Below are 12,954 nucleotides of genomic sequence, written 5' to 3' on the forward strand. Positions count from 1 at the left end.
GAAGCAAAGTATCCTTATAGAGGAATTGGAAGTCTAAGTATTTATTGCGTAAAACTAATAAGGCAAATGAATGACAAATAACTTGGAGATTAAATGTGGATCAATTTTAAAAAACCCTATTATAATGACATGGATTTTAAGCCTTTAAAGTAAAAATTGTGTTTTATTTTGTAATTTTACAACTGTACAACTCGTTTATATTGCAAATAATTATGTGAAAAATCAGGAGAGGGAAATTTAAAAATAGGAACTAGACCTGTGAATCCAATGTGATGGGGAGATCCAGGGTAAGGAAATTCCCTCTCCCTATGAAGGCTAGCATCTTGTTAATAGAATACACTTTTAGAGAGTTGCTTAGATAATTAGAAGTTAATTCTAATCTTGCTGATTCTAAGACCAGTTCTATATCCACTATGCCACATTGCTTCTATAATAATGAAGACTTCAAAGAAAAATGTTTTTTCTCCCAAATCTTGATTCATAGAATTAATAAGACATACATTGTTTAAATGCTAAAGTCATGGACTGAGCAATATGATACAGCAGATTGATGGATAATAATTTATAGTGTGTTTTTGTTGAGGAAGGAAATATTTTTATCTCTTCCAAAAACTATATTTCATACAATTAATTTTTCCTCCTAAGGAGGCTATTATCTGGCTAAAACCTTCTTTTCTTCTAGAGTCTACTTTATTTTCCTGGAGGGGAGTAATGAAAATATAACCAGTCCTAGGTCAGAAAGGCCTTGGTTTAAATTTGGCTATATAACATTAGCCAACCATCATGTCATTTCAAATGACATGGATTTTAAGCCTTTAAAGTAAAAATTGTGTTTTATTTTGTAATTTTACAACTGTACAACTCGTTTATATTGCAAATAATTATGTGAAAAATCAGGAGAGGGAAATTTAAAAATAGGAACTAGACCTGTGAATCCAATGTGATGGGGAGATCCAGGGTAAGGAAATTCCCTCTCCCTATGAAGGCTAGCATCTTGTTAATAGAATACACTTTTAGAGAGTTGCTTAGATAATTAGAAGTTAATTCTAATCTTGCTGATTCTAAGACCAGTTTTATATCCACTATGCCACATTGCTTCTATAATAATGAAGACTTCAAAGAAAAATGTTTTTTCTCCCAAATCTTGATTCATAGAATTAATAAGACATACATTGTTTAAATGCTAAAGTCATGGACTGAGCAATATGATACAGCAGATTGATGGATAATAATTTATAGTGTGTTTTTGTTGAGGAAGGAAATATTTTTATCTCTTCCAAAAACTATATTTCATACAATTAATTTTTCCTCCTAAGGAGGCTATTATCTGGCTAAAACCTTCTTTTCTTCTAGAGTCTACTTTATTTTCCTGGAGGGGAGTAATGAAAATATAACCAGTCCTAGGTCAGAAAGGCCTTGGTTTAAATTTGGCTATATAACATTAGCCAACCATCTCATTTCTCTGACACTCAGTTACCTCATCTGAAAAATGAGAACAAAATTGCTGATATTTTTTCACAAAGCTCTGAGAAAAGTGTTTTGTAAGTCTTAAAGTGCTACAGAAATGTGAAATTATTGTTGTCCATTTCATATGTTTCCCAAGTATATGATGTAGCCAAAGGTCATGGAAATGGTCTTACATTTATTTTGCATCCCCCAACAACATCAAAAATGGTCTTTGAGGGCGGCGGCTAGGTGACACAATGGATAAAGCACCATACCTGAAGTCAGGAGGACCTAAGTTCAAATCTGGTCTCAGACATTTAACACTTCCTAGCTGTGTGACCCTGGGCAAGTCACTTAACCCCAATTGCCTCAGCCAAAAAAAAATAAATGGTCTTTGAACTTGCACAAGAATTAACATAGAATCCAAGAATCCTTAGAATCCAAGAACTAACATAGAATCCATAAGCTAGAATGGTCCTTATATATCATATAGGCTAATCGTTTCATTTTGAAGATGAGGAAAGAGACCCAGAAAGATTAAATGGTTTACCTAACATCATGCATCTATTAGTAGCAGGCTTAAGACTAGAAAAAGGTCTCCTCCCACAATACCACGCTGATTCTTTGGATATGTTAGATGAATAGATAATGCCATTTCAAAGAATAAGGATACACAATGTATCTGCTAACCCAAAACATTCATCCCAGCTGTATTTTCAGAGAATTATAATACCTTAACAAGCATCCACTCTAAAACACACCATAAATTTTTCTTAAATATTTCTGCCAAAGAGAATCCTGAGGAAGGCTGTTCTATTTTGGGATAGTTATTTATTAGGAAGTTTTCTTTATGTCAAATCAAAATCTTTTTCTAGCTTCCAACTCTTGTCTTCAACTTATTTTTTTAGAACCAAGTAGAGAATTTTCAGTATCTTTTCCACACCATAGCCTCCAAAACTATGTACTGAAGGTTGGAAGAGTCTAATGGTACTGTTACACAGTGTGGGAACTAGTAAAAGTTGATAGACTAGAATCTTCATGCAGGTGACTTTTGTTGGAGAAATCATCACTTTATTGCTATTCAACAGATTAGGGACCTAATTGTGAATCTTCGTACCTTATCACTTACTACTAAACCAGAACAAATCTTCCTGTCCCAGCTCTCCTTTATCTGTTGTCTCCTGCTTCTTAAGCTGGGAACTATCTCACTTTTGTTTTTATATTCCCAGCTGTGAGCACCATGTTTGGCATTTTAATTCCTTGTTGTGGTTCAGATATTCACTTCTGTTCAAATCTTTGTGATCCCGGGCACCATAGTGTCTTTGGGGTTTTCTTGGCAAAGATATTGGAGTGGATTGCCATTTCCTTCTCCAGTGGATTAAGGCAAATAGAGGTTAAGTGCCTTGCCCAAAGTCATAGAGCTAGTTAATGACTGAGACCAAAGTTAAGCTCCAGTTTTCCTTACTCCAGGCTCAGAGCTCTAGCCAGTCATTGAGTCAGCTAGCTGCCTCTGACACATAGTAAGGATTTAACAGATTTTCATCTATCCATTCATCCATCACTTCCTTAAAGTATGAGCAATAGGGGAAATTCAGAATTATGTATTCTGACAGGAAACTTCAAGTTCTACACTTATTAGAAGTGTTGCATTATAATAATTCTCTCTTTTATTTTTTAATAGGGAGAGACACCTTGATTCTCCATTTAATCTGTCTCTGTGTCTTTCTGTCCAACTGTCTCTTTCTCTCAGTTTCTGTCAATCTCTATCTCTTTTTTATCTCTTTCTGTCTGCTTCTCTCTCTTTCTCTCTGTGCCTTTGACTGTTTATCTGTTTCTGACACTCTGTCTCTGTTTCTCTATCTATCCTTTATTAAGAGTATAGTAATTACTCACCTGATCTCATTACTGACCAGTATGGGAGCTTTGACGTGCTCTATTTCTGCTGTGGGCCAATCTGCCCCTCAGACAACCTGGGGGCTCATCATATTGGTGCTCTACTTTTCCTAGACACCAGTGAGCTAAGCCTACTGCAATTCCACATTCCCAAACTTAAATTCCAGCAGCCTTACAACTCCCATAGCAATTATTGAAAGTAAAAAATATAAACCCACCCTACCATGCTCAAGTTATCTCCCATTTTCATCAGACTGTTAACCTGGTCATCAGAGCATTAGCTTTGGATTCTGCTTTATCAAGCCATTCTCGGATAGATGTCATTTAAGCCTCTCAATGTTTTAAGCATTTCTAAGACTCTGAGTTGCTAAGAAGGTATCGACTTGAGCTTCTCTGGATCACAGTTCTAGCTACAATTCTTAGCTTAATGCTAATGAAAATTATTTAACTTGGCTGTTGATGGGGCCCATCATTTCACTTTGGATTAATATGCCTAAAAAATGATTCGTATTCTTTTTGCAAATGTGATTCTGTTTGTGGTGCAGAGTATGGTCATCATTAGGTAGCTACTGGAAGTGGTAAATTGAATGAATTTAGTGAGTTGTATGAATCTCACAGAAGGACAAAAATTTGAGAGGCAACTCCCTTTGTTGTATCCTCAAGCACTAGTACTTGAATTAACTGTTATCATCATACCATCTTCTTCCTTCAACTTATAACAAGAGAATTAGCCAAGATGTTACTAGCAACCATACCATCCTGTGAATATAGCTGGATGAGGGGAATTTCAGACAGAATAAAAATCTACAGAATGTTTTTAAGTGCATGAGTATAGCAGAAGAGGGGGGTTGTTATTTTGTTTCCTGAACTACTTCTATATCTATCATGCAAGAAAGATCATGTAGCCATTATGGTAAGATGAAAAGAGGAGAGCTCTGGAGTTGGAATCCATGTGTCAATATCCTATTTTTGTTCCTCATGAGTTGTATGATCTTGAGCCAGCCATTTAACCAAATAAAGATTTAGTTTCCTTATCTATTAAAAAAAGGTGATCTATCACCTCTAAGGTCCTTTTAGACTTGAAATACTACATTGAAATATAAAGCCTTTTCACAAATATTGAATTGTGTTATAGTGATAGTAAGAATTATATTACGAATCTTCTTGATCAAAGAAAGCAATGAAATTCATGATGGTTACCATAATCAGCTATCTTGTTATTCTCAAAAACATGACAGTCTTTAAAATATTATAACCATTTTAGCAATTCAGATGCTAAAACCAAAGCAATACTTCCTTTCATTGATTGTAAATCTCCATGGGTTGGTCTGAGGATGCCAAGGCTTCATTTTATGACCTTAAATGAAAAACATGAAACTTAGGCAAAAGTTTGTGTTATAGTTTGGCAGATCCTTTACACTTTATGAGATCTCATTCATGATGTTAAAAAGATATTAAGTTATTCCTAGAATTCTAGCACTGCAAAGGCATTCAAAGGTAATTTGTCTGAGGCTTTCTGAGGCTGCATTGGTGCAGGTCGGGGGCGGAGGGAAGATAGCTGGGTCTGAAGTCTAAGAACATGAGTTCAAATTCTATTTTTGAGGTTTCCTATCTATGTGATCTTGGACAAATGACTTTAATTCCCTAGACCTTTCCTGTAAATTGAAGATTTGCACTAGATATCCATGGAGGTCCCTTCTAGTCCTAGATTTTATGGTCTTTGGGTCTTAGCCCAAAATACAAATTTTGTCTATACCCAACAAACTGAGACGAAAAACCTCCTATCTTAGGGAATTCTTTATTACACAAATATTCCATACAATTTCCTTTTTTTCTCTTTCTTTCTTCCTTCCTTCCTTCCTTCCTTCCTTCCTTCCTTCCTTCCTTCCTTCCTTCCTTCCTTCCTTTCTTTCTTTCTTTCTTTCTTTCTTTCTTTTTCTTTTGGGACAGCTCTTATTGTTAGGTATTTTTGCTTTATACTGAATTAAATATGTGTCCTAGTAATTTATGCCTATTATTCCTAATTCTACCTTCTAGAACAGAGACTCAGTCAAACCCTTTCCCAACTTTCAAATGTCAAAAGAAAGCAATCATGACCCCTCCTCCCAGTTCTCTTAACTAAATATTCCCAGACCCGTCAACCACTCTTCATATAATGTGGTTTCTAGTTTCTCCTCACAATCAAAATCTGGAAAGAATTTCTATGTTCTTGAGATCCCCTCTTTGTCAGTAATGAAAATGGAGTTAATGCTGGAGGCATGAATGTGAGCCTGTATAAATTCTTAAGGACTTTATGAAAGTTTTTGGTTTGATTGTGACCTACATAGAGAGGATTATGATATGAGCTTCTCTATTCAAGCAGTTTCCCTAGCTTTTTCTGCTTAAGGAATGTAGGTGAGCTATATATTCATTGCTTTCCTGTAATCCCTTGATTAATGCATTGTTCTTATTGAACCAGTGTGGTAGAATCATTTTTCAGTATTTCTAGTGCTTATGTAAGCAGCTTAATAGATGTTCACCCATTCATTGCTCATGTGAATATCTGCTGCAGGAATTTGAGATTTCTCTGGAATTCTTCATTAGTCTATTCACTAGGAGTTTCAAATTAAGCTGTCTAGTAGTGCTCCATCACAAATTGCCAAAATACTCTGCATAGATTGCCAAAAGAAAAAGAAAAAGCTCAGCATCACATAGCTTCAGTAATCTTCAAGATGACACTGAGCAAAGCACTTAACCTCTTTCTAAGTTCCGTTTTCTCATCTGTAAGAGAAAATTAATAGTGCTTTTACTAATGTTCTCTGAAGGTTTTTGTGAGGAAAGAGCTTTTGTAAACCTAAAATCCTTTATCAATATAAACTATCATCATGGCTCTTGACTTTCCATTAACATGACTGCAATCAGATAATTAAAGAATTCACTGGTTTTCTTTTGTTTTATAGAAAAATAGTGATGATTGCAAGTGATTTCTTATTTGGAAATATTGAACTATGAATTTTTTGTCATTTTTTCATGTTTGTTATACTACCACATAAATTCTTCCAACACTCTAAAGCCCAGATTCTTAAATTCTGCCTTAAGATCCTATTTGAAGTCTTATAATTGAATGTGGAGAAACAAAAGTAGGATTAATTATCAGTAAATATCTTATTTATGTGGTTATTTTGTATACCTATATACCTAGGGTAGCATAAAAATTTCTCCAGCAAAAAGGGATTGTGAATGGAAAAAGTTCAAGAAGCCCTGCTAAAGAATATATACATGGGTGCAGAACAGCTTCTACAGTCTTCATAGGATCAAGAACCTAATGTCCTTTCAGTTAAATGGATTTCTCCTGTTTTTTTTTTCATTTATTTTAACTTAAGTTTTATGGTTTTGGTTTTGGCCTTGACCTCATGGTCATTTCTAGATATAACTTACCTGCTCCACAATGAGGCTTTCTTATTAACAAAGAAAAAGTGTTAAGTAAAACCAGTTGTCAAAGCATGGTCCCTTAGCAAAAAAAAAAAAAAAAAAAAAAAAAGGGTGTCAGACTTCCTCATCTCTGGGGCCAAGATTAACCATTAGAGTTATAAAACATTCAGCTTTATTTTGTTATTTTTCATTACTGTAGGAATAATGTATAATGTTTTCTCAGTTCTACTTACTTAACTCTGTATCTGTTCATGTAAGTCTATGCATATTTATCCAAATTCTTCATATCCACTACTTCTTGCATCACAGTGATATTCTTTGTGCCACAGTTTATTCAGCCATTCTCCCAATGATGGAGGTTTTCTATATAACTAGTTATAAGGATGAAAAGAAAGAGAAAAGAGCCAATTGAGATGATAACAAATTTCTGACAAAAACTAAAAGTGTGTTTGTGAATATAATATTTTTGGAGAACAAAGAATTCAATAAATCTGAAATATAATTATTTGTATTTATTATTATATATACTTATTTGACTTTATGCTAAAAAAGCTTTTTTTTTGCAAAATAAATAATTTTGACCACTCTATTTTTGATATATTTAGAAGAATGTGTCATAATTTTGGACTAGAAGGTACCTAAAAGATCTTGCAGTCCAATGTTGTCATTTTATAAAGAAGAAAACAGGCTGAGAAATATTTTGACTTGCTAAAGAACACATAGATTGCCAAAAAATATAGAGATGGAATTCAAAGCAAGGGTCACTGATTTCAAATGTATCATTCTACTCTATGATGTTGCCTATCATTTACTTGGCAAATGAATGCAACTTTCTTGCACAGATATACACTTAATACTGATTAGTGAATTCTTAATTATCCTTAGAGGATATCAATGTCTTAGATAATTCAAAAGAATTTGTAATCTAAAAGCCACTTATAATTGATGAAAACTTGTCATTTGAGAAATGTCAAATGTCAAATGAGAAAATGTTTAAAGATTTTAGGTTGGTAAAGAGGAAACTTGGGTAGACTGGGATGGATGTGAGATAAGATCTCTGTCTTCAGCTGTCAGTTTTATAATTCTACATATTGGAAGATCTATCATGGACTAGAAGGACTAGAAATATTGGAAACAGAGAGGGGATTCAGACCATATTAGAATTAATGAAATTAGTTATAAAGAATTAATTTTCACTCAGTGTAAGGAGAAATTTCCTAATAATTATGGCAATCTTAAAACAGGGGCAGCTAGGTAGCACAGCTGATAAATCACTGAGCTTGAAATCATGAAGACTCATCTTTATTCATCTTGATCATATTTGGCCCTACTTACTAGCTGTGTAAGCTTGGACAAGTCATTTAACCCCATTTGCCTCAGTTTCCTCATTTATAAAATGAGCTGGAGAAGGAAATTATAAACCATTCCAGTATCTTTGCTAAGAAAACCCCAAATGGGAGGAATCCTTCTTTTAGAATTGTATAAGCCAAGGTTTGTTATAGATATCGTAGAGGCAATCAATGCATTAGATGAGAGTTGGACCTAATTGAGGGAGGAGGTTTAGTACTTAGGGCATTTGACTTGAAGCCAAGAAGACCTAGGACTTAAGAACTATCTCAGTCACTCACTATCTGTGTGATGATGGGCAAATTATTTAATGTCTCTATACCTCAGTTTCTTCATCTGTATAATGAGGAAGTTAGACTCAATCTATTAAGCGCTTACAGCTTTAAATCTGTAAATCCTATGAAATTATATCAGATGTCCCTTCCCACAATGGGATTTTATGTGATGATTAATAAGCATTTCTCAAACTCTTAGCACTAAAGCATTGTGCTAAACACTGAAGATACAAAGAAAGTTAGATTATTAATTAGATATTGTATGAATATAGTGATTTTTTTTCTATATTTTAAACAAGTAATCTGACCAGTGGTCCCCAGCAGTTTAAATGGTTGAGATGATCTGAGATCATTCTGAGTAGTAAGTTTCATATTGACTTTAAGAGAAGTCAATTAAACAGATACCTAAATTGGTGGCAGTACTATTTTTAATGTGCCAAAAATTTACATTTTGACATTGCTCAGATTTCATAGAACTACATTTGTTTAAAAAAAAAACTACACTTTAGTTTCATGTTGTTGTGTTGTTGTTGTTGTTGTTGTTTTTGCTTAAAAAAAATCTTTGCCCTCTGAAAGAAAGGTGATAGTTATCTCTTTGTTATTTATAGAAAAATATCTTGCTGATGCATCAGAATTCAGAGTGTTTTGAGCAGTATGACTTTATAATTATATTTTCACCCTTCATAAATGAGGTCATCTGTGTTTTTTCCTGTTTTTCCTGTTTCTGGTTTATTCAGGTGGTGCCCAAACATATATACGGTTAAAACCCCCTATTTCTAAGCTTCTCTTTAGAAAAATACAACTTAAACATTCATTTAAAAAATTTCCCATATGGCAATGCCATTTGGAGGTCATTGCAAAAAATAACCAGCATAAACTACTGAAATAAATTTACTTTAGATATGAGCAAAACTAAGTTTTGATATATTTAAATCACTACAAACCACAATTACATGAATTGTTACATACTACAAGCTATTTATAATTTCAGCTTTGACATTGTGCTGTATAACTATTTCAAAAAGCCCAGAAGTTTTCCAACTTTCATTCCTAGCTAATGTTTTCTTTAAAATAAAATCAGGAGCCATATTGCAGTGAAGATATTTCTACTTAAAATCTAATTGTGTTCCTGATCAAGTCATGGAATCTTTCTGCTTTCTTATCTATAAAATGGGGAGAGGGTAGTAACAATAACCCTACTTCATTATTGTTGTGTGGACAAATGAAGTTACATATGAAATGGACTTTGGAAACTTTAAAGTGCTATATTAATAGTAATTGTCATTTAAAATCTACATATTATTTTCTTTAAATAAATGGGCTCTAGGTAATTACTGTTTTAAAATTAATGCATTCTAATGAAGTCTCATATTCAAGGAGATTTTGTTTATTATTTAAAATAGATGTGATAATATTGGCAGTCAATAGGAGGTTTCCAAATTAACACAAAAGAAATGATAAAACACTTTAATTGATGTCTAAATAGAGATGGATAGCATGCCAAAAAAAAAAAAAAACACCTCATTGGGTAAAGTTCCATTTTCTTACATGGTTTTAATTTTGTTTTTGTTTTTGCCATCCACAGCATGCAATGCCATTTTGGAGGATCTCAAGCCACTCTGACCTTATGGCTCTTCATCACGCCTTAGAACTGGAGTACCTGTAACAGCCAGAGAGCACTTTGAAATTCCCCCACATCCTTATGTCCGTGGACAATATACAGGAGGCCTGTATCTTGTGACAGCATTGGACTCCAAAAAAATTGTGGTTTCCACATGCAGATACGCAGCTGCAATTGGTCTTAACCTATGCCCTTTCAATAAATAGAGGACCATGCCTTTTCCTTCAGAACAGCTGTCGATTCTAGTACTGTGAATCCAATGGGAAAAAGACAAAAACCATGAGAATGTCCTGACCATGTGTCTCTGCCACATTGGCTACACGGTTCAAACCTGTGAAGGAAGAAAGATCCTGAAAATGCTTTGATAAATAGCATCTTCAGTGTGACAGAAACTGCTTCTTCAATACAGCAAACTTGATTGCACAATGAAGACTGGGATTGCTTTGTTTTGTTTTTTCCTTTCTCAATATCAATGGAGTGATTTTCTTGTAAAGAAGGTTGACTTTTGGGTGTCTCCTCCCCAGGGTACTCTGTACATCTCTACTTATTATTTATGAACAGACTGTGTTTTTGACATTAAGTAAAAGGAAGGACTTTTGATGGGAGTTAGGTGCTTTCAAACCTCAGCCTCCTGATAGACACAGCAAGTCTTTGGATTTTAGCACATTGCGAAGTAGTTTAAAATATGTCTAATTTAAACAGATGTGTACATCACTAAGACAATCATGTACAGGAAGAATTTTTTGTGTAAATTTGTAATAATGGATGATTCTTTTACATATCATTTTAGGGAGATGCTATTGAAAGGTAGAAATGCCTTGCTAGTGAAATATAAGAGGCAGCATGGGCATAATGTCTCATGATGCACCTTATCAAAGGGTTGGGTATAAATATGTAGATAATGGATTTTTTTTAGATAAATTTGTCAAGACCAAAAGCATGGATGTCAAGTGTCAATCAGGATTTTGTTTTGTTCTGTTTTATTTTGTTTTTCTAGCTGTTTTCTTTCCCTCGGTTCTTCTGCCTAAATAAAAAAAAGTCCTTTATTAAAAACAACATATCCAGAGCACCTCCTCCCCCTGAAGTTTCTCAAAAGAGTTAAAGAAGGAAACTTAACACCTCCCTTTTATAATTTCAGCACTAATATATGATATGTAGCTACTTGAAAAAAATTAATCAAATGCCTCATCCCACAGAAAGAATATAGAGGCTAGATATATTTTATTAAAATGGTTTGTGGGTTGGAGTCTACTAAATTTTTCATATAATCAGAAAATCCAAATCATTCTAGTGTTTTCATTCTTTTGTTAAAGAAAGAAATATCATAGTTCTTTAGAACTGAGCAAAAATCTGTACCCAATCCCAGAATTTTATGTCCTTTTCTTTTCTTCTCTCCCCTGCTTCTCTTCTCTTTTCCTCTTCTCTTCCTTTTTGTCTCCTTCCCTTCCCTCTCTTCCTATTTTCTTCTCTCTCTTCTCTTGGTTTTTATTCCCCACATCAACTTAAAAAAGCAAGATAATCATATACGGGGAAGTAAAGGCTGTCATATTTCTCTACCGGGAAGTTAGTTTCTGCTTTTGACATTCAGTTTTTCAGTAAATCCCTTTTCTTTTCTTATATCTTACCCTTTTCCTCAAGTCACTCTAGCGAGGAATTCATCTCCTCTAACTTCTTTTTTTTTTGTTTTGTTTTTTTTTTGTTTGTTTGTTTGTTTTTTTTTTTTTACATTTCCTTTTTTCCTCTAACTTCTTGAAAAAAAAAAATCACCAGCTAACTAGAAAAGCTAAAAAGCACCTCCATCCACTTACTGAGGATTCATAATGCTGCTACTAGAATTAGTCATTTGTGAATTTCCCAAATTGCTTTATTACCAACCATATTAGACTTTTTATTTTTTGCTTGAAGCAAAGACAGATTGGCAGATTGTTTTTAATCTTGTCTTTTCTTTTAATATTTCTGTAATCAGTATGCAGACCGGGGGAAAACTTTTTTTTTTTCTGGGCCTTACTGTATTGAAAAAAAAGTGTGTTGTGTCCACAATTGTGTACAGGATTTTTTCTTCATTAATTTTGTGTTTAAATTAATAAAATTGATTTGTGAAATATTGAATACTTCCTCTTGGATTTTGTCTTTGATATTTCTATGTCTCCTTAGTCTCCTCTTCCCCCCCACCCAAATTGGGATCCTAATACAGCAGGATTTGGATGGCCTTTAAAGTTGGATGCCTTCTCATGTCTCAACAAGGGAAGCCACATAAATAAATTGTATTATAATTATTATTTATAAATCCCATGTACTTATAAATTATAGAGCAAATAACTACTACTTTTATCAGTAAGAATGGAGTGAAGAAATCCAGAGCAGTGAATTACCAGAACTGATTCTATATGGTTAGTTTGTCACTATGGAAAATGTATAAAGTAATCTAATTATAGCATTATAAGACACTATTTTCTGCTTCATAATACAATTCATTGGTTCAGCAAATATTTATTTGGTACTCATTTGGTACAAGGTGCAATTGTAGGATATTAAAAATAATAAAATCCCTGCATCCTTGGGGAATTTAATGAGAAGATAAGACCCATACAGAAATACCTAAGTTATTAAAGCTGCTCTCAGACACTTCCTAGTTGTGTATTCTTTGGCAAGTCACTTTGATTCTGGTTGCCTCAGTTTATTCAACAGTAAAGTAGGAAAGAGTTGTTGTGAGGTTTAAATGAGGTAATATTTGTAAAGCACTTATTTGCTTTACACACTATTGCTATGTAAATACCAAGTAAATGTTATCATTTTAGCAAAAAATAGAAACTAAAGAAATATCCATTAATTTTTAAAAGACTGAAAAAGTTATAGTATATGAAAATAATGAAATACATTTGTTAACAAATTATTGAAAGGGATGGTTTCAGAGAAACCTAGGAAAACTTTTGTGAACTGATACAGAATGAAGGGAACAGA

The 12,954-nt window shown here is 33.6% G+C and overlaps 1 protein-coding gene across 5 annotated transcripts in view; it reads left to right on the forward strand.

Moving 5' to 3' along the window:
* Nucleotides 1-11,667, forward strand: part of EYA1 (EYA transcriptional coactivator and phosphatase 1) — a 148,939-nt gene extending 137,272 nt beyond the window's left edge. For all 5 annotated transcript variants that reach the window (XM_051970054.1, XM_051970055.1, XM_051970056.1 and 2 more), the window contains one exon: nt 9,958-11,667. In XM_051970054.1, the coding sequence (XP_051826014.1) occupies nt 9,958-10,038 (81 nt within the window). In that variant the 3' untranslated portion in view covers nt 10,039-11,667. The remainder of the gene's footprint in view (nt 1-9,957) is intronic.
* Nucleotides 11,668-12,954: the final 1,287 nt, after the last annotated feature.

The sequence above is a fragment of the Antechinus flavipes genome, chromosome 1 (genome assembly GCF_016432865.1).
Source record: "Antechinus flavipes isolate AdamAnt ecotype Samford, QLD, Australia chromosome 1, AdamAnt_v2, whole genome shotgun sequence".
NCBI lineage: Eukaryota > Metazoa > Chordata > Mammalia > Dasyuromorphia > Dasyuridae > Antechinus > Antechinus flavipes.